This window comes from Mesoplodon bidens (assembly GCF_964165515.1).
Source record: "Mesoplodon bidens genome assembly, chromosome: 12".
Lineage (NCBI taxonomy): Eukaryota > Metazoa > Chordata > Mammalia > Artiodactyla > Ziphiidae > Mesoplodon > Mesoplodon bidens.
The window spans coordinates 50648011-50667475 of record NC_138168.1 but is presented as its reverse complement, the minus strand read 5'-3'; the positions used below and the strand labels follow the sequence as shown (position 1 = coordinate 50667475).

At 33.9% G+C, this 19465-nt stretch overlaps 1 protein-coding gene across 1 annotated transcript in view; it reads right to left on the bottom strand.

The window, feature by feature from the left end:
- Positions 1-19465, bottom strand: part of RFX6 (regulatory factor X6) — a gene marked incomplete at both ends in the record, with an annotated part of 57041 nt that overhangs the window by 14653 nt on the left and 22923 nt on the right. Inside the window, 3 exons of the mRNA XM_081250940.1 lie at positions 1594-1707; positions 1830-1907; positions 5409-5516. Coding sequence (XP_081107066.1) covers positions 1594-1707; positions 1830-1907; positions 5409-5516 — 300 coding nt within the window. The remainder of the gene's footprint in view (positions 1-1593; positions 1708-1829; positions 1908-5408; positions 5517-19465) is intronic.

Genomic DNA, 19465 nt, shown 5'->3' with positions numbered 1-19465 from the left:
TTTCAAAACGTGAGTAGATACTCATCTACAAAGGCCTGTGCAGCTTACCAGCAAAATGCACATGTAGTCCGTGTATATGAAACACTAAAACAAGAGACAGTATTGTATATGCCCAGTATGCTAGTTACCAATGAACTGGCCTTGGCAATCATGTACAGTTTTATGGACTAAAAGCTGACCACTTTCTAGGGATGAGATGAAGCTCTTACAGAAGCTCATATTACACTGCTCTATTTACAGTGCTCACTGTGCCTCCCTGGGGCCACCAGGAGGAGGAAAATCTTTGTGCACGTAACGGTACTTAAAGTCTGGACTTTTGTGTTGGACTCAAAGAAATAGACCATTTGTGGCGGGGGGGAGTTATGCTTTAAGAATATTTCTTGGAGGTGTTGAATGACAGTCCAAAACAGCTTTACCTTGATACTGGTAAATGTGTGTGCATGAGTCCAGGTCTTTTCTTATACCTACTCTTAGAACCACCTTCTTTCCCCTTTCTGGTTACTTCCTCATGTCTTAAACACTTCAGACAATCTGTTAGTGCAAACTAAACCCTTTCTCTCTAAATGATGATACTCTTATTTGACCCAGAAAAATGAGACAACCCTTGCTGTCCTTTGTCCTTCTTCAGCTTTAGCTTGAACTAAAGGTAGAGACTCTATTTTCTTATACTGTGATGAGGAAGAATGGAAAAGAGGATGAAAATATGGGCTCCCTCATCCTGGTTCAAACCCACCTACAGTTCTTGATGTGCAAAGTTGCTTCTGGTCTGAGTTTATCTAGCTTCTGCTTCACTTCTCTGCAAAGTTGAGAATGAAACAGCAGCAACTAACTTAGAAGGATTTTACTTCCTAAATACTTAACAGGACTCCAGCTTGGGTTTTCTTGCTCACTCAAATTATGTTCTAAAAGGAAAGCTTTTCTTTTTCCTTCTGACAATTTAGGATGTTAATGTAGACAAACTCACTTTAAAATACCCAGATTGCAATAGAGTTTTCTTTCTCAGCTTGGGCCTGTGTCTGCTCTAAGTAGGGAACAGACTGTTGGGGGAATTAGCTTCACCTTTTTCCCAGCTGAATGGCTGGCTAGATGGCCAAACAGCTCCTATTTGTTTACGATATCCTTGTGATCCTTCTCTAGACACTTAGGGACTCTTATTTGGCTTAAGAACAGAATTGGTCATTAATGCATTAACACTAGAGATTTCCAAATTTTTCAAGTTATTAGTCCCATAAGAGTGCTTAATTCTGCTTTCCCCAAAACACTGATACTGTGAAAAAGCCACTAAGTTATTTACTCTGAAAACACCTTAAACAGTTAATAAAAATTAACTAAGTTCTTATGGAAGTATGTCACATTTAGAATCATTCTTAGCTGTAAACAGAAACTGATTTTGTTTTACTTAATGAAAATTTATATTAAAATACATTCACTATTAAATATACACTATTAAACTGCTTGCTTTCTCATCAGAAAAAAATTAATAGTGTATCTCCAGCCAGGAATAACAAATTTATTGAAAATATATTGCAAAATTTAGATGGAATATTTTTTAAAGAAATATATGGTTCATGTTTGACATCCTAAGGAGCTTACCTTATAAAGAATTGAGTCACAAACACAGAAAATGTCAATGATAACAGGGTTTTCAAGCAGGGGAAGAAGATGATCAGGCATTCCTTGCCAAAAGTGTAATAAGAAATGCTGGATCTAGTTGAGAGCAAAGCGTATGTACATTAATATTAACATTTTCCTTAACATGAACTCATATGAAGAACAGGACAAGAACGTTTACATAATATAGTCAGCAAAGCATTCTTTGTCACTCTTACCTCCTCAAAGTTTCCATTTATTGCATTGTCCAGGATGCACTGGCAGTGAGTTTTGTACATCATTATTAGGGTATCAACCTATTTCAAGGAAGAAAAATCTTAACAAAAGCACCCTTTCAGTGCTGCCTTCATTTTGTTCATGCATTCATTTGTTCATATATTCAAACACATTTTTAAAGTTCATGTTATGTACCAAGCATTGTGCTCAATCTGAGGAATCAAAAATAAAGGCACAATTCTTATTTTAAGGAGCACACTGCCTTGTGAAGGGAGAAAGGCAAGCAAATGGACAATTGCAGGACAGTGTGATAAGAATGATGAAAAAGCTGATTGTTCAGGAAACTATGGGCCAAAGCAACATTGTAGTTTTCTGCTTAATAAAAAAATTACCTTTGATTGGAGAAATAAATGTAAAATGGTAAAATACATCAAATCTTCACACAGTTTTATTAAGTAGGTGCTTGGGCAGTGTGGTGCAGTGGTTTCGTTTCGGTTGTGGAGTCAGCTAACACTGAGCATCAGCTCCACTGTGCTGTTTTGCATGGGTTACCTTGTCTCTGACCCCAAGCTTTATATCTTCAAGTAAGGTAGTAATAACATATCATTCATAAGGTATTAAAGAAGGTAAAATGAGACATGATGCACATGGGACAGTTTTCCTGGCATGAAGTATAAGACTTTACTACATTACCTAAAATTAGTAATAATATCAAATGACTTGTTGACCAAAAAAAGATTTGAACATTAAATGTCTGTTATGAAAATTCTTTATTTCCATGTTACACTGATATTTGTATTGCAGAGATAGAAAGTCTTAAACATATTTTAAAATATGCGATGGATTAGAACTTGATAATATTCTGGCAAACTAACAGTATTCATATTCAAAACACCTTTATTTCATAAGCTAGAAATATTCCTACCTGTTACAGGTTGTGTGTTCTATGTGAACAGGAACGAGGTTAGAGGTGTGAGCTTTGCCTGCAGGATACCTGGATTTGAATGCTAGCTCTAATCTGCTACGTGATACTGGGCAAACTACTTTACATTTATGTGTTTTAATTTCCTCATCTATAAAATGGAGATCATAATAACAGTAAATATCTAGTCAGGTTGTTATGAGGACTAAATAAATTAACACATGAAAGTGGTTGGAGTAATCCATAATTTATGTTAAGAAACTTACAGTTGTTAGCTATTTTTACCTTCATAGTATCTAGGGTGGTCATGATGATGGGGGTGTCCTGCCCCTACTCTTTGCTCTCCAACTTGTCCCTGCAGCCCAGTGATAGCACATATCTTTGTGGTTTAGCACAAAGCTGTATAACGATGACATGCAGATTACCAATCTATTTCCAAGGAGGTATGCTGACTACACACCTCTGGCAGGACATGTCACCATTGATGCAAATGAGACATGCTCTTTACTTTAAGCAACGATTTTATATTTTTAGATAGGTTGCCAAGACATATTTCTAAAATGACGATAAGGACAGCATGAAAGATAGAAAGGAATTCATAATTGTTGTCCAAAATTAACCCTTTGATCCCTGAAGCCTACTAAAGTACAAGTAAACTTTTATCTTCACAAGTATTTCCATTTATTTGTGTCAGAATTTTTTCTCCTATACACAAATCATCAAAAAATTTAAATCTTATAACTGATATTTTATTTAATATTTACATAGTCTTAAGACAATAAATTTTCACTGTAGCATACTTTGCAGTCTTTGTAAACATACTTTTGCTCAATTTTCTGAGAATAGACACCACATTACAGAGGGTAGGAGCAGAGGCAAGGCTTAGCTCTAGTAAGGTCAGTGAGCAAGTGGGGGAAGGGTGGCAACTGCCCTGAGTGACACTGTGATGGGGGCAGAAAGCAGGCCTCTCAGCTTCAGCCAGCACCCCTCACTGGGGTCAGCTTCTCCCTAAGAAGGCTCCATCCTTCCTGCCTCGAGAAAGTAGGTGCTTAAAGTGCTTAGCTTCAGCCCCACCCGTCTTTCTAGGAACTGACAACTTACCTGGGAAGCCTGGCTACTGGCTAAGAAGGTAAAAGGCAGGGCCCAGATGTCCTCAAGGGACAAAGAGTATTAGTACCTAGAGCTCATGATGGGGATGACTGGGAATGAATTTAGAAACGAGGGGTTATTTAAGCATCTTGAATACTGAATGAGAAATGACCTATAGACCAGTTTTTCAAGTTGGCAGGTAAGGAAGTCCTTGGAAACTAGCAGAGAAGCTGAAATAAACTATTGGAATGTATTCTTCACTTCTCTTTTTTTTCTTTGTTACTGTCTCCATCTACCCTCCTCACCTGGTATATTTACACAGTAAACATCTTCTTGATATGTTTGTGCGTAAGCTATCCTCTCCACAAAGGTGAGCCAACAACACCCTCCCCCAAAGAACTATGTTCCCCGAGGTCCTGCAGACTTCCACAAGTTCCCCCACAAATTGCCACATGTTAACATCTACTGGAGGTGTCTCAAATCTGAAGTCATAATATCACACATTATTTCTATATGGTTAAAAAATGATGTGATAACCTTGAGGAATGTGATGGGAGAGGAGAATAGTAGGAAGTGGACATACTCCAGGAGACTTGAATCAGCATCTGAGAATTATCTTCAATATTTTGCCTGTTCTTAACTGGGAGAATAAGTCTGTCATTAGAATGAACACCGGAAGTTGCTGTGCATCTCTACTTATCTATCAATAGACCTTTTTATCAATGTGTCATTTTTATTTCTAGTTTCTACAAAAGCCCATTACTAAAGTAATACAGGTAGACATTGTTAATCATATTCCTCTATCTTTGCACCTCAGAATATGAACTGACTTAAACTTACTATGAAAGATGTTTTCCTCAAATGCTAATAAAAAATGAACGTTAATTGAAAGAAGAATGTAGAAATCTTTATGCCCTGATTTAATAATGGATCCTACTATTAGTCAGCAGATAGCCAGCAAATGACTCTAGAAGTTCAGAAATAGAGGAGGATTTAGCTTTAGACGTTACTACATAAGCACTGAAAGTTTATTTATAAACTGAATTTTATGAAACTGTTTCTACCTTAATTTTCAACAAATTTTGCAACAGAGCACAGAGTTTTACAATGGAGAGGAATCTTTGGAATCTTCGAGTGGGGTCCTTGCATTCATCTTGGCATTTCCCCCTCAGTGCTAGGAACAAATTCTGTCCTAGAGAAGTGCTTGATGACCAGTTACTGAAATTAAATGAAACTAATAGAAAATATAACGCTTATAATTAAAGAAATTGCATGTGATAGACACATTCTAGTATTTTCTTCCTTGATACTGAGTTTTAAATAAAAATAATCTTTAGTCTTTAGAGGTTTATTTTACCACCTTCTGATTATGTACTATCATGGAGATGGTAAATAATTAATTGGAAAGTCATTAATCGATGTTAGTAAATGTTTGTCCCTCCTATAAATCAGTCAATTATGTTTGATTATGTAGATTTCTATTTCCTGCGAGTGCCATGAGATTCCCAGCAAATTGAGATATGGAACCAACATATCAGAAAATCAATAGAGAAGTATCTTTAATTGATACCTTGTCCTTAGAAATGCATCCTTGGTACACAAGGTGTTGAGCATTTGGGAATTCTGGAAGAAGTGTTCCAGTTTTTGAGCTAAGCGAATATTTACGAGTGAAGCCACCCTATAATTTAGAAAAATGAAAAGAAATAAATCATTATCAATTGTTTGGCTCCAAAATACAATTCTAACAAAATAGAAACTTACAAAATTTCATTCTTTTTCATCCTGCAAACCATGACAAGTTAGGAGATTTGGGTAACTGTTTATTAGATCAAATAACTGAATAAACTAGACACTTCAACAGAATTACTGTTGCGAAATCATAAATAGTTTCAGAGTCTGGATATTTTTCTTATACTTTGGATTTTAGTTTTAGACACTTGCCATTTTTTTTTTTTTTTTTTTTGTGGTACGTAGACCTCTCACTGTTGCGGCCTCTCCCGTTGCGGAGCACAGGCTCTGGACGCACAGGCCTATCGGCCATGGCTCACGGGCCCAGCCGCTCCGCGGCACGTGGGATTTTCCCGGACCGGGGCACGAACCCGTGTCCCCTGCATCGGTAGGCGGACTCCCAACCACTGCGCCACCAGGGAAGCCCAGACACTTGCCATTTTTCTCAACTTTTAGAAATTTAATTTTAGTTCACAAGTTTACATTTGTTAGTGATGTAAGTTTTGAAAGATCTATTTTTAGACTACTGAACTTATTTTAATATGAAAGGATCAGAAATTGCCAAATTTACTTATGGATTACCAAAGCATTTATGGATTAAATAAATGAGATGATAATAAGTTAATTAATTTATCCAACCTCAGAGATAATTAATGGTAAGATTGTGATTGCAGTCCCAAACTAGTACTCTGGATTTTCCCACCTCAATCTTCTTCCCCCTGCCAAATTCAGATATTTGTTCTTCTTTTGAATCCTTTGGGGAAAGCATACCTCTGGTAGTTTTCAGAAAATTAGAAAAAATGACAAATAAGTAACATATAATACTGCAGTGCTAATGTCCCTACAAGAAACATACACAGAAAGAGAGAACGCATATTCATGACAGAACCAGAGCCTTAGTGAATCAGTCTCCCAGGTCACAACTGATTGTTCTTTCTCCACAAACAAAACTTTAACAAATTGGATTCTAGTAAAAAAGTTTGGCAAAGAATAAGATTGTGAATACGGTAAAGGAAGTAAAGTATTCCTGGCAAGGACCAAATTTCATTCTTTCTCATAGTTTTCCTACATTTGCTTCTTGAGTTTTTGTGTTTCTTTGTGTGTCTTTGTCATATTGAAGATGTTTACCAGACAAAAGCTTCATTACTTACATAGGTAGATTGGGTCCCTACCCTATCTTATCATTCCCAACATTTGTAGACTCTTACAGAATTATCATGATAAATCAGAAAGAAGTTGGGGGGACTTTTGAGTCCTTAAACACCAATTTCTCATTGACTGATTTGATATATGTTTTCACACAAATTTTATACTAAAAGTGCAGTAGAATTTCATTACTTTCAGGTTAGGTTTTAGTTTTTAGCCTTGTTAAATCTTTATTTTCAAGTATGGGTAGAAAAGGATTATTCTGATTAAATAATTTTTAAGAAATTAATAAAGAACTACATAAATATAAACTGAGATAATAGCATGGTTGATACAAATTAAATCAGTATTAATTCAAGATATGCTTCAAAGATTTTTAATTGCTTTGGGTTGTCATTTATGAACACCAATTATCATTGTGCTGACAAAGAATGGTATTGTCAATGAATAGGGAAAAATAATAAAATGCAAGAAAATAAAGAGTTTAATCTGGAAGGAAATGACATGACAAAATATGAAACTAGCATTTGATAAACATAACAAAATACACCTAAATTCTAACTTTAGGAAAGCTTACACCTTTTTCTTATACATTTTCTCTTGGGTGGAATATCATGTTTAATTTAGCATAATTTGGTGAGATTGGAAAAGAGAGACAAAGAAATAGAAACCAAAAATGACAATACATAATGTACATGGTGTATTAAAGTTAGGAATATGAGAATAGTCTCATTTCCATGAAACATATATAATTAGTAATAAAAAATCTTTCTACAAAGGAAAAAAAAAACTGGTCCAGGAGATTTAACAGATGAATTTTCTCAAGCATTCAGGAAACAAATCATTTCAAACTGAGAAGATTTTTTCCATACAGTGAAAAAGAAGAACCACTTCCCAATTCATTTAAAAACTTTTATGCCAGAATTGGACAAGGACAGAAAAGGAAAGAAAAGTTATAGGCCAATCTTGCTTAGTATCATATTTGAAACAGTACCAGACAAAATATTAGCAAACCAAATCCAGCAATCTATAAGAGTGATCATAGCCACCTTAGGTTTAAATTGATCACATTAACAGAAAAAAAAATGAGAATTATATATATTACATAACCATCTCAATGGATGCAGAAAAAGCATTTGTTTAAAATCCATCTACCATTCACTACTTTCTCTCCCTCTCTCCCTCTCTCTCTTTCTGTCTCCCCTCCTCCATGCTAGAAACAGGAAAACTCCTTAATCATTCAATAAATATTTATCAAAAACCCACAGCAAATATCATCCTCAATGGTAAAATACTATAAACCTTCTCTTAAAAAACACGAATAAGATAAAGTTCCCTACTCTCCTATCTTTTATTCAACATTGTATGAGTTATAGCCTGAGCAGTAAGACCAGAGAAAGTGATGAAAGATTAAATATTGAAAAGGAAGAAACAAAACTAGCATTATTTGCAACTGAGTTGGTTGATTACATTGAAAACTAAAGCAAACTGCACAAAAATTGTTACAGTTAACAAGAGAGATTTTCAGCAACGTTGCTGAATACAAAATCAATGAAAAAGTCAACTGAATTTCTAAAATCAAGAAACAAATATTAACATACAATAAAAAGATACTGTATAAAATAACAACAAATATTAAAATAAAGTTGAAATATCAATAAAGGGATAGAAAATCTAAAAAGAAACCAAAAAGAAATTCTGGAGCCAAAAAGTACAATAACTTAAATTAAAAATTTATCAGAGGGATTCAAAGGTATATTTGAGTAGGCAGAAGAAAGAATCAGAGAACTTGAAAAAAGGATAATGGAAATTATTGAATCTGAGAAACAGAAAGAAAAAAATGTAAGAAAAGTAAACCGAATCTAAGGGACCCATGGGAGATTATCAAGCAGACCAACATACACATTGTGGGAATCCCAGAGGAAAAGGAGGGGGAGCAGAGAGATTATTTGAAAAAATAATGGCTCAAAACATCCCAAGTTTGATGAAAAACATGAATATAAACATCCAAGAAGCTTAACAAGGTCCAGATAGGATGAACTCAAAAAGATGTACAGCAAGACACATTATAATCAAATTTTCAAAAGACAAAGACAAAGAGAGAATCTTGAAAGAAGCAAAAGAGAAGTAACTCATCACCTACAAGGGATACTCAATAAGATTATCAGCAGATTTCTCAGCAGAAACTTTGAATTCCAGAATGACATATTCCAACTGCTACGAGAAATAAATTGTCAACCAAAAATCCTATACTTGACAAAACTGTTTTTCAGAAGTGAAGGAGGAATTAAGACATTTGCAGATAAATAAAAGCTGAGTGAGTTTGTTACTACTAGACTTGTTCTACAGGAAATGCTGAAGGGAGTCCTATGGGTTAAAATGAAAGGACACTAGACAGTAGCTTGAAGTCGTACAAAAAAATAAAGATCTCAGTAAAGGAAAATACATGGGCAACTATAAAACTAGTATTATTGTAACAACAGTTGTAAGTCTACTTTCTGTTTTCTACATAATTTAAGAGACATTTTTAAAAAACAATTATTAGTATAAAAGCTAATATTATTGTAACTTTGGTTTGTAACATTTTGTTTTCTACAAAATTTAAAGACTAATGCATTATTTTAAAAAACTATTATTGTATATTTTTGGACACACAATTTGTAAAGGTCTAATTTTGTGACATCAATAACTGAAAGAGAGACAGAGCTGTAAAGGAGCAGAGTTTTGTATATTATTGAAGTTAAGCTGGTATAAATTCAAATTAGAGTGTTATAATTTAGGATGTTAAATGTAATCTCCATGGTAACCAAAAAGAAAATAGTTATATAAGGTACAGCAAAGCAAATGAGAAGGGAATTAAAATGGCTCACTACAAAAAATCAACTAAACAAAAAAGAGCAATAATGCAGGAAATGAGGAGTAAAACTGCTCTAAGGCATATAGAAAACAAATAGCAAAATGACAGAAGGAAGTCACTCCTTATCAGTAACTACTTTAAATGTAAATGGATTAAATTCTCCAATCAATCAAAAAAAAGTCATTGGCAGATAGATTAAAAAAAAATTATCCAGTTTTGTGCTGTCTACAAGAGACTCACTTTAGATCCAAAGACACAAATAGGTTGAAAGTGAAACGTTGGCAAAAGCTATTCCATGCAAATGAAACCAAAAAAAATGGGGTGGTGGGGGGCTACTCTAATATCATATAAAATAGACTTTAAGTCACAAAATATTATAGAAGATAAAGAAGGACATTATATACTAGCAAAATGTTCAATAAATCAAGAAGACATAATAATTATAAATATTTACATACCTATAACAGACCATCAAAATATATGAAGGAAAAAAATGACAGTATTAAAGGGAGAAATAGTTCTACAATAACAGTTGGAGATGTTGATACCCTACCCTCAGTTATGCACAGAACAACAAGACTGAAGATAAGTAAGGAAATAGAGGACTTGAGCAGCACAATAAACCAACTAGATCTACAGACATAAGCAGAACACTCTACTGAACAACAGAATACACATTTTTCACAAGTGAACATATAACATCTTCCAGGAGACACCATGTATATTGGCCATAAATTAAATATCAATAAATTTTAAAAGATAGAGATCATACAAAGTACCTTCTCTGATCACAGTGGGATGACAGAAGGAAAACTGGAAAAATTAACAAATTTGACAAAATTAAACATACTCTTAAACAGCCAATAGATCAAAGGAAAAATCATAAAGGCAATTAAAAAATATTTAGAGGTGAATGAAAATGGAAACATGACACAAGAAAACTTACAGGATGCAGCAAAAGTAGTACTAAGGGAAAAAATAAGAAAGATGTCAAATCAACAACCTACATTTACAACTTAAGTAATTTGAAAAAGAACACACTAAACCCAAATGGGTAGAGAGAAGGAAATAATAAAATTTGAGCAGAGATAGATGAAATAGAGAGTAGAAAAACAATGAAGAATATCAATGAAACCAAAAGTTTGTTCTTCAAAGAGATTGAAATTGACAAACCCATAGGCAGACTGACTTTAAAAAAGGAGAAAAGACTCAAATGGCTAAGGCAAAAAATAGAAGATAACTGTGTCTACTGAAATAAAAGGATTTTTAAAAGAGTACTATGAAGAACTGTACACCAACAAATTGGATAACTTAGATGAAGTTGATAAATTCATAGATACACAAATCCTACCAAGACTGAATCACAAAGAAACAGAATATCTGAACCAGTCTACAACTAGTAAGGAAATTGAATGAGTAATCAAAAATCTCCTGAAGAAAGAATGGATCTGGACCTGATGGCCTCACTGGTGAATTGTACTGAACATATAAAGAAGAAATAACACCAATATTTCTTACAGTTTTCCAAAAAATTGAAGAGGAAGGAACACTTCTTTTTTTTTTTTTTTTTTTTTTTTGCTGTACGCGGGCCTCTCACTGCTGTGGCCTCTCCCGTTGCGGAGCACAGGCTCCGGACACACAGGCTCCGCGGCCATGGCTCGCGGGCCCAGCCGCTCCACGGCATGTGGGATCTTCCGGGATAGGGGCACGAACCCGTGTCCCCTGCATCAGCAGGCGGACTCTCAACCACTTGCGCCACCAGGGAAGCCCCGGAACACTTCTTAATTCATTCTATGAGGGCAGAATTACCGTGATACCAAAGTCAGACAAAGACACTTCAAGAAAAGGAAACTACAGACCAAAATACCTTACGAACATTGACACAAAAATCCTCAGGAAAATACTAGCAAACTGAATTCAGCAGGATATTAAAAGGATTATACAACATGACCAAGTGAGATTTACTCCTGTAATGTAGGGATGGTTCGAAACACAAAATCAATCAATGTAACACACCACATCAACAGAATGAAGAAAAATTAAACACATGATTATCTCAATTGATGCATTTGACAAAGTTTGACACTCTTAAAAAAAAAGTTTGACACCCTTTCATAATAAAAACACTCAACAAACTAAGAATAGAAGGAAACTACCTCAACATATTAAAAGTCATATGAAAAACCCACAGCAAACATCCTACTCAATGGTGAAAGATTGAAAGCATTTTCTTTAAGACAAGGATAAGGCACGGCTGCTCATTTTCACCAATTCTATTCAACTAGAAGTTCTAGCCAGAAAAATTAGGTAAGAAAAAAAAAACATCCAAATTGGAAAGGAAGAAGTAAAATGATCTCTGTTTGTAGATGATATGATCTTATATGTAGGAAACTTTAAGGATCCCACACAAAAAAAACAAAAAACTGTGAGAACTGATAAATGAATTCAGCAAAGTAGCAGGATACAAAGTCAACACACAAAAATCATTTGCATTTCTATAATATAGCAATGAACAATCTTAAAAAGGAATTAAGAAAACAATTCCACTTACAATAGCATCAAAAATAGATAAAAATTAACTTAACCAAGGAGGTGAAAGACTTGTACAATGAAAACTACAAAACATTGCTCAAAGAAATTAAAGAAAACATAAATGAAAAGACATCCTTTGTTCACAAATTGAAAAACTTATTGTTAAGATGCCAATACTACCCAAAGCAATCTATATAGATTCAATGCGAAATCCCAATGATGTTTTTCGCACAAATAGAAAAATCCATCCTAAAATTCATATGGAATCTCAAGATACACCAAGGAGTAAAAACAATCTTGAAAAAGGACAAAGTTGGAGGATTCACACTTCCTGATTTCAAAACTTACTATTGATATAAAGCTACAACAATCAAAACTGTGGTGTTGACACAAAGACAGGCATATAGATCAATGGACTAGGATAGAGAGCTCAGAAATAAACCCTTGCAAAAAATGCTCAAAAGATTTTGACAAGGATGCCAAGAATGTTCAACAGGGAAAGCGCAGTCTTTTCAACAAATGGTGCTGGTAAAACTCAACATCCATGTATAAAAGACTAAAGACAGACCTTTACCTAATACCACATACAAAAATTAACTCAAAATAGATCAACGACCCAGATATAAGACTTAATATGTGAAACTCAGAAACAAACAGGGCAAAATCTTCACAACATTGGACTTGGCAAAGATTTCTTGGATATGATACCAAAGGCACAGGCAACAAAAACAAAATGAGACAAATTGGACTTCATAAAAATTACAAATGTTTGTGCATCAAAGGACACTATCAACAGAGTAAAAAGGCAATTTATGAAATGAGAAAAAATATTCACAAATTCATATCTCAAAAGGGATTAATATTCAGAATATATAGAGAACTTGTAAACCAACAAAAAACCAACCAGCCTGATTCAAAAATGGACAAAGGACTTGAATAGACATTTGTCCAAAGAAGATATACCAATAGTCAATAAGCACATGAAAGATGTTCAACATTACCAATCATTAGGGAAAATCAAATCAAAATCAAAATCAAAATGAGATACCACTTCATCCCCATTAGGATGGCTAGTATTAAAAAAAAAAAGAAAAACAGAACATAACAAGTATTAGCAAGTAGGTAGAGAAACTGGAACACTTGTACACTGTTGGTGGGAATGTAAAATGGTATAGTGCTATGTAAAACAGTATGATGGTTCCTCAAAAAATAAAATTACTATATGATGCAGTAATTCCTCTTCTGGGTGTATCTCCCAAAGAATTGAAAGCAGGGTCTTAAAGAAATATTTGTACACCCATGTTCATAGCAGCATTATTCACAACAGCTAAACCATGGAAGCAATCCAAATATCCACTGAGAGATGAATGGATAATCAAAATGTTGTATATACATACAATGGAATATCATTCAGCCTTAAAAAAGAAGGAAATTCTGAAATATGCTACAACATGGATGAACCTTGAGGACATTATGCTAAGTGAAATACAAATACTGTATGATTACACATATATGATGTACCTAGAGTAGTCATAATCATAGAGACAAAAAATAGAATGTTAGTTTCCAAGGGCCAGGGGGAAAGGGAGATGGGGAGTTATTTTTCAATATGTATAGCCTTTCAGTTTTGCAAGAGTAAAAGTTCTGGAGATAGGTGGTGGTGATGGTTGCACAACAATATGAATGTACTTAATACCACTGAACTATATGTGTACTTAAAATGATTAAGATAGTAAATTTTATGTTAATTATATTTTGCCAAAATAAAAACAATCAAAAAATCAATTACAGGTGAAATAAACACTTGTGTTTGAAGAATAAATAGAAAAATATTTTTATGATTTAGATTATACACAGATTTTTTAAAAAGATACAAAAATGCTAATCATAAGGTTTAAAATGATCTTCATCAAAAGATACTATAGGGCTTCCCTGGTGGCGCAGTGGTTGGGAGTCCGCCTGCCGATGCAGAGGACAGCGGGTTTGTGCCCCGGTCCGGGAGGGTCCCACGTGCCGCGGAGCGGCTGGGCCCGTGAGCCGTGGCTGCTGAGCCTGCGCGTCCGGAGCCTGTGCTCCGCAACGGGAGAGGCCACAACTGTGAGAGGCCCGCATACCACAAAAAAAAAAAAAAAAAAAAAAAAGATACTATAGAATGTTGAGCCATGCCACCAACAGAGATAAGTAATTTACAGCACATAACCTACAGGATATTAGTATCCAGAATATATAAAGTCTTTGAACCAAAGTGTTTTTTTTGTTTTTTGGTTTTTGGGGGTTTTTTTGCAGTAGGCGAGCCTCTCACTGTTGTGGCCTCTCCCGTTGCGAAGCACAGGCTCCAGACGCGCAGGCTCAGCGGCCATGGCTCACGGGCCCAGCCGCTCCGCGGCATGTGGGATCTTCCCGGACCGGGGCACGAACCCGTGTCCCCTGCATCGGCAGGCGGACTCTCAACCACTGCGCCACCAGGGAAGCCCTGAACCAAAGTTTTAAATAGAAAAATTATGTGATCTGAACAAACGTTTCATAGAATAGAATTGACTGATAAAAATCCCAAAAGATATTCAAGCTCATAATTTTGATGTAGTTATCAAAAACAATTTTCAAGTGAAAACCACAGATACCATTTTACACCTATTGGACTGGCAAAAACTCAAATGTCATTCAATGCCAAGTGTTCCTGAGAATGCCGGAGCAAAAGGAATGCTCACACACAGCTGGAGAGACATAAACTGATACAACCATTTTGGAAAACAACTTGATATTAACTAGTAAAGTTAAACATGAGTACGTATATCCTAAGACCCGAAATTCCACTCCTGCACATGTGCACCTGGACAACATTCAGAGTAACAATGTTTTTCAGGCAAAAAGGAAAAAATTATCCCAAACTGGAATGAATAAATGTGCTGTGATATTTTCATACCATGGAATATTAGCAGTACAAAAAAGGTACTAGAACTACATATATTAACATTGATAAATTACAAAACCTAATGTTGAACGAAACCAGAAAGTCATAGGGAAAAATGAATCCATTTTTATGTAGGGCAAATAATAAATAATATATTGGTGATAACAAACTGGGCAATAATAAATGATACATAATATTTACTATTTTAATCATTTTAAAATATATAGTTCAGTGGTACTAAGTACATTCATATTGTTGTGTAATCATCACGACAGTGTTTAATATTCATGGTATACATTCATAAGTGATAAACTTTAAGGAAAGACAAAGGAGTAATTAACACCAAACTCTGGAGTGCAGTAATTTCTGGTAGGGAGGGGGAAGTGATGGGGTGAGGGCACACAGAGAACTTATCTCTTTTCAGCTATGAGGTAGGTCGTGAGTTTTTATCTTATGCTTATTTTTAAAACTGTGTGTGTGTGTGTGTGTATGCATGTGTTACAAATAATGCATTACCCAATAAAAACGTTAGAGTGCTATGGAAACACACTTAAGGAACAGAGTATACGTCTTTAATTCTTATTTAAAACTCTCATGTTGATAAATTACAGTTTTGTGCAACAGAAGCTAGCAACACGTGTGGAACATCAACAGGGGGCAAGAGTGCCTAAAGAAAAAATTCAAAAATTAAATTTGTTTGGATATGTTAACAAATGCCTACATGGTATAAATCAAATAATAATATTCTGTCTAGAACATGTAACACAAAAAGAAAGGAGAGATTGATAAGCTGGGAAAAATTAGAATATGATCATTTTAATTCCACTAGTAGATTTTCTATTTTAATTACACTAAAAGAGGTGCCAGATCTTAGACCACTATGGAGGTCTGGGTTTTTTTTTTTTTCTCTCAACTGATGACTTCACTACTCTTGGTTGAACTATTAAGAATCTTATTTCCAAAAGAAAACAAGAAGGAACCTACAGAAAAGAAACAATATGATTAGAAGACAAGAGCGTCTGATTTATGAGGAAAGATTAAAGGATTTAAGCTGCACAGTTTGGCTAAGTGATGACTAAAAGAGAGCATGATAACAGTCTACAAATATTTGAAAAGCATATACCAAGGAGGGAGGATTTGCTGTTTATCTTGGTACAAAGTTGTTAAACTGGCCATGAATGGTTGATGTTAAGGAGAAGGAAACTCAAGCTATCAGGGAAACTTCCTGGTTGAAATGTATGAAATCAAGGGACTTATTCCCTAGGAAATAATGGCAACTTCATTACTAGAGCTACTTAAAACAAAATTGACCCACACTAAAAGATTCACAGGAAAAGAAAGGCTTCCTTTGACCAGGACAAAGTATTAAAACTAGGTTTCATTTATTTTTTTTATTGCTGGGAATTAAAGCATTCTGAGACTTTCTCTAAGACATTTTTGAAACCTGAACCACTACATTTATGAATAAAAAATTTAAAACAATCAAAATCCATACCACTGACTGATAATTACTCTTAATTTCCTCCACATGTTTTGTTTTGTTTTGCTTTCATTGCTGTTGATTTTGTTTGCTTTCATATTATGAGCTATTTAAAACTTAAAAAAAGGTATAGGTAAAAAGTAATAAATACTCATGTACTTACCATCCCAATTAATATATTAGACATTTGAAATATTAAAGCAGCCTCTGTAGCCCTCCCTAATCTCATTCCCTTCCCTCCCCATAAGGAATAATTAATGTTCAGGATTTGGTTTATACCATTATTATTCAAACCTTTAAAAATTTACCGCATATGTAAATATTCTTAAATAACATATACTATTGCTTTAAAACTGGTACCATGCAGTATGTATCTTTCTACATTCAATGAGCTTTTTTCATACAACTTTAGGTATTTGAGATGAACCTAATTTGATTCTTATAGCTACAGTTCACTCATTTCCAAAGCAGTATAGTATTTTCCTGTATTGAATATATAAAAATTTATTTTCCCACTGTGTCATAATACACTTTCATTTTTTGGTATTCTGAAATTATAAACAGTACTGCAATGAACATCCTCATACATGCCTCCTTGTGCACAGTGTAAAGTTTTCTCTAGGAATGCAGTCATAACGTGCGTGAACTTTCAACTTTTCTAGATGTTGCCCCTCCTACCATTCATGACAGTCCCTCTGCTCCAAATTCTTAACAATATTCAAAACACATATTTTGATACTTTTTAATTGCTATTATTCCAGTAGTGGTGAAATAATTACTTTTAGGTTCTAATTTGCATTTCCCTGATTAAAAATTAGATATGTTTATTGGCAGAGATAGTATTCAAAATATTTATTGAATATATGTTATAGAACCTGGTCAGTCAGAATGGGCACCACGAGCACCAACATTATTTATCAATCATTCTTTTTCATCTTGTGTGAATTGCCTGTTCATATACTTTGCTACATTTCTATTGGGTTATCTTTTTATTATTAAGTTGAACACATATTCTAAAACGGTGCCATCTGATAGAAATTTCTGTAATGATGAAAATGTTCTATTTTTTAAAATGTTCTATTATCTGCACTGTTCAAATACAATATTCACTAGCCAGCACTTGAAATGTAAATAATGTGCAGAGAAACTGAATATTTTATTTTACGTAATTAACAGCCAAGTGTGGCTAGTGGCTACCATACTGCATAGCATAGTATTTATAGATATTAATCCTCTATCATCCAGTTTTATTTTACACATTTTACATATTTGAAGCCATATAAACATATATTTGTTTTTGCATCCGGTTTTTCTTCCTAATTAACATTTCTCCATGTCATTAAAAGAGCCCTTTAATAAATGATATAATATTCAGTCCCATAAAAGTCTTATAAATTATGTAATCTTTTTTTTTGTAAAAAAAGACTTTATTTCTTTTTATTGCTGAATAATATTTCATTGTATGGATATACCAGCTTTTGGTGGGTTTTTTTGTTTTTTTTTTTTAACATCTTTATTGGAGTATAATTGCTTTACAGTGGTGTGTTAGTTTCTGCTTTATAACAAAGTGAATCAGTTATACATATATATATATTCCCATATCTCTTCCCTCTTGCATCTCCCTCCCTCCCAACCTCCCCATCCCACCCCCCAGGTGGTCACAAAACACCAAGCTGATCTCCCTGTGCTATGCAGCTGCTTCCCACTAGCTATCAGTTTTTATGTAATAATTTTAATTTTAGTCATTTAGATTGAATACAGTTTTTCACTGTAGTCAATAACAATTTTGTCCATAATATTTTGTCTGCATTTTCTATTATTTCTTTATGTGTCACCCATACAAAAGTGAAATTAGTGGGAGAAAGAGGATAAACACTTTAAAGACTTGAACACAAATCTTGCAATTATTTTCCAGAAAGTTTGTTCTGTCTTCACCAGCAGGGTATGAAAGAACTTATCTCACCATACTTTCACCAGCTTCATAGTAATTTCTTAATATTTGATAACTTTATTATTTAAAATGTTAATTTTAATTTATTTGGTAGTTCATTTTTCATGCATTTATTGGCCTTTTCTTCCTTATGCATATTGTCTATTCATATCTTTTTTTTTACTATTTATTGAGGTCTTCATATTTTTTTAAATTGATAGGATTTCTTCATATAGTAAAGATATTATCCCATTGTCATATTTGCATGTGACAATGGAATATCTTCCTACTGTTTTTCTTCTGACTTCAGATTTTGTATATGATGCTTTGATTTAAAGGAGTTTTCAATTTCCATTTTGATTTTTTCCTTTGAAATTTCTTAAATTGTTTTCATGGTAGAAAGTCATTCTCTGTGCCCCCCCCAGAAATGAGGTAGATACATGTTTCCTTCTAATTATTATTTTTGTATTTAATAATTTATATGAACTTGATAAAGGTATGAGGTATAGAAATTTTTTTCCAAAAAAATTTTTTTCTAACATTATGCCCTGAAGAATTTTATTTATTTATTTGGTACTCTATCTTCCTTCATGAAGGACTTATGACAATTCACTGAAAAATATTTCTTCCTTCATTGGTTGTAATGTCTCCTTGATCACACACTAAATTATTACACAGACTATGGCCCTTTTTCAGGTAACTAATTTCTGCTGTAGATTTGTTTTACCTACATTTGAGTCAGTATCATAGTGTCATAATATTTTGATATCTGCCAGACAAGTCCCCTTTGACTATTCTTGTTTATACTTCTCTCAACTATTACTTCCTATATATCCTTCTAGATCAAGTTAATCATTTCCAAAAAAAAACTGCCCACTCAAAATTTTAATAGAGTATTAAATGTCTAAATCAATTTAAGGAAGAATTGACATATTTATAGTATCTAGCATTCCTATCCAGACATGTGGTATGTCCTTTCATTTAAAATTTTCTTTTATACCTGTATTTTTTTTCAGATAGGTAGTATGCTTCTCTTGTTATGA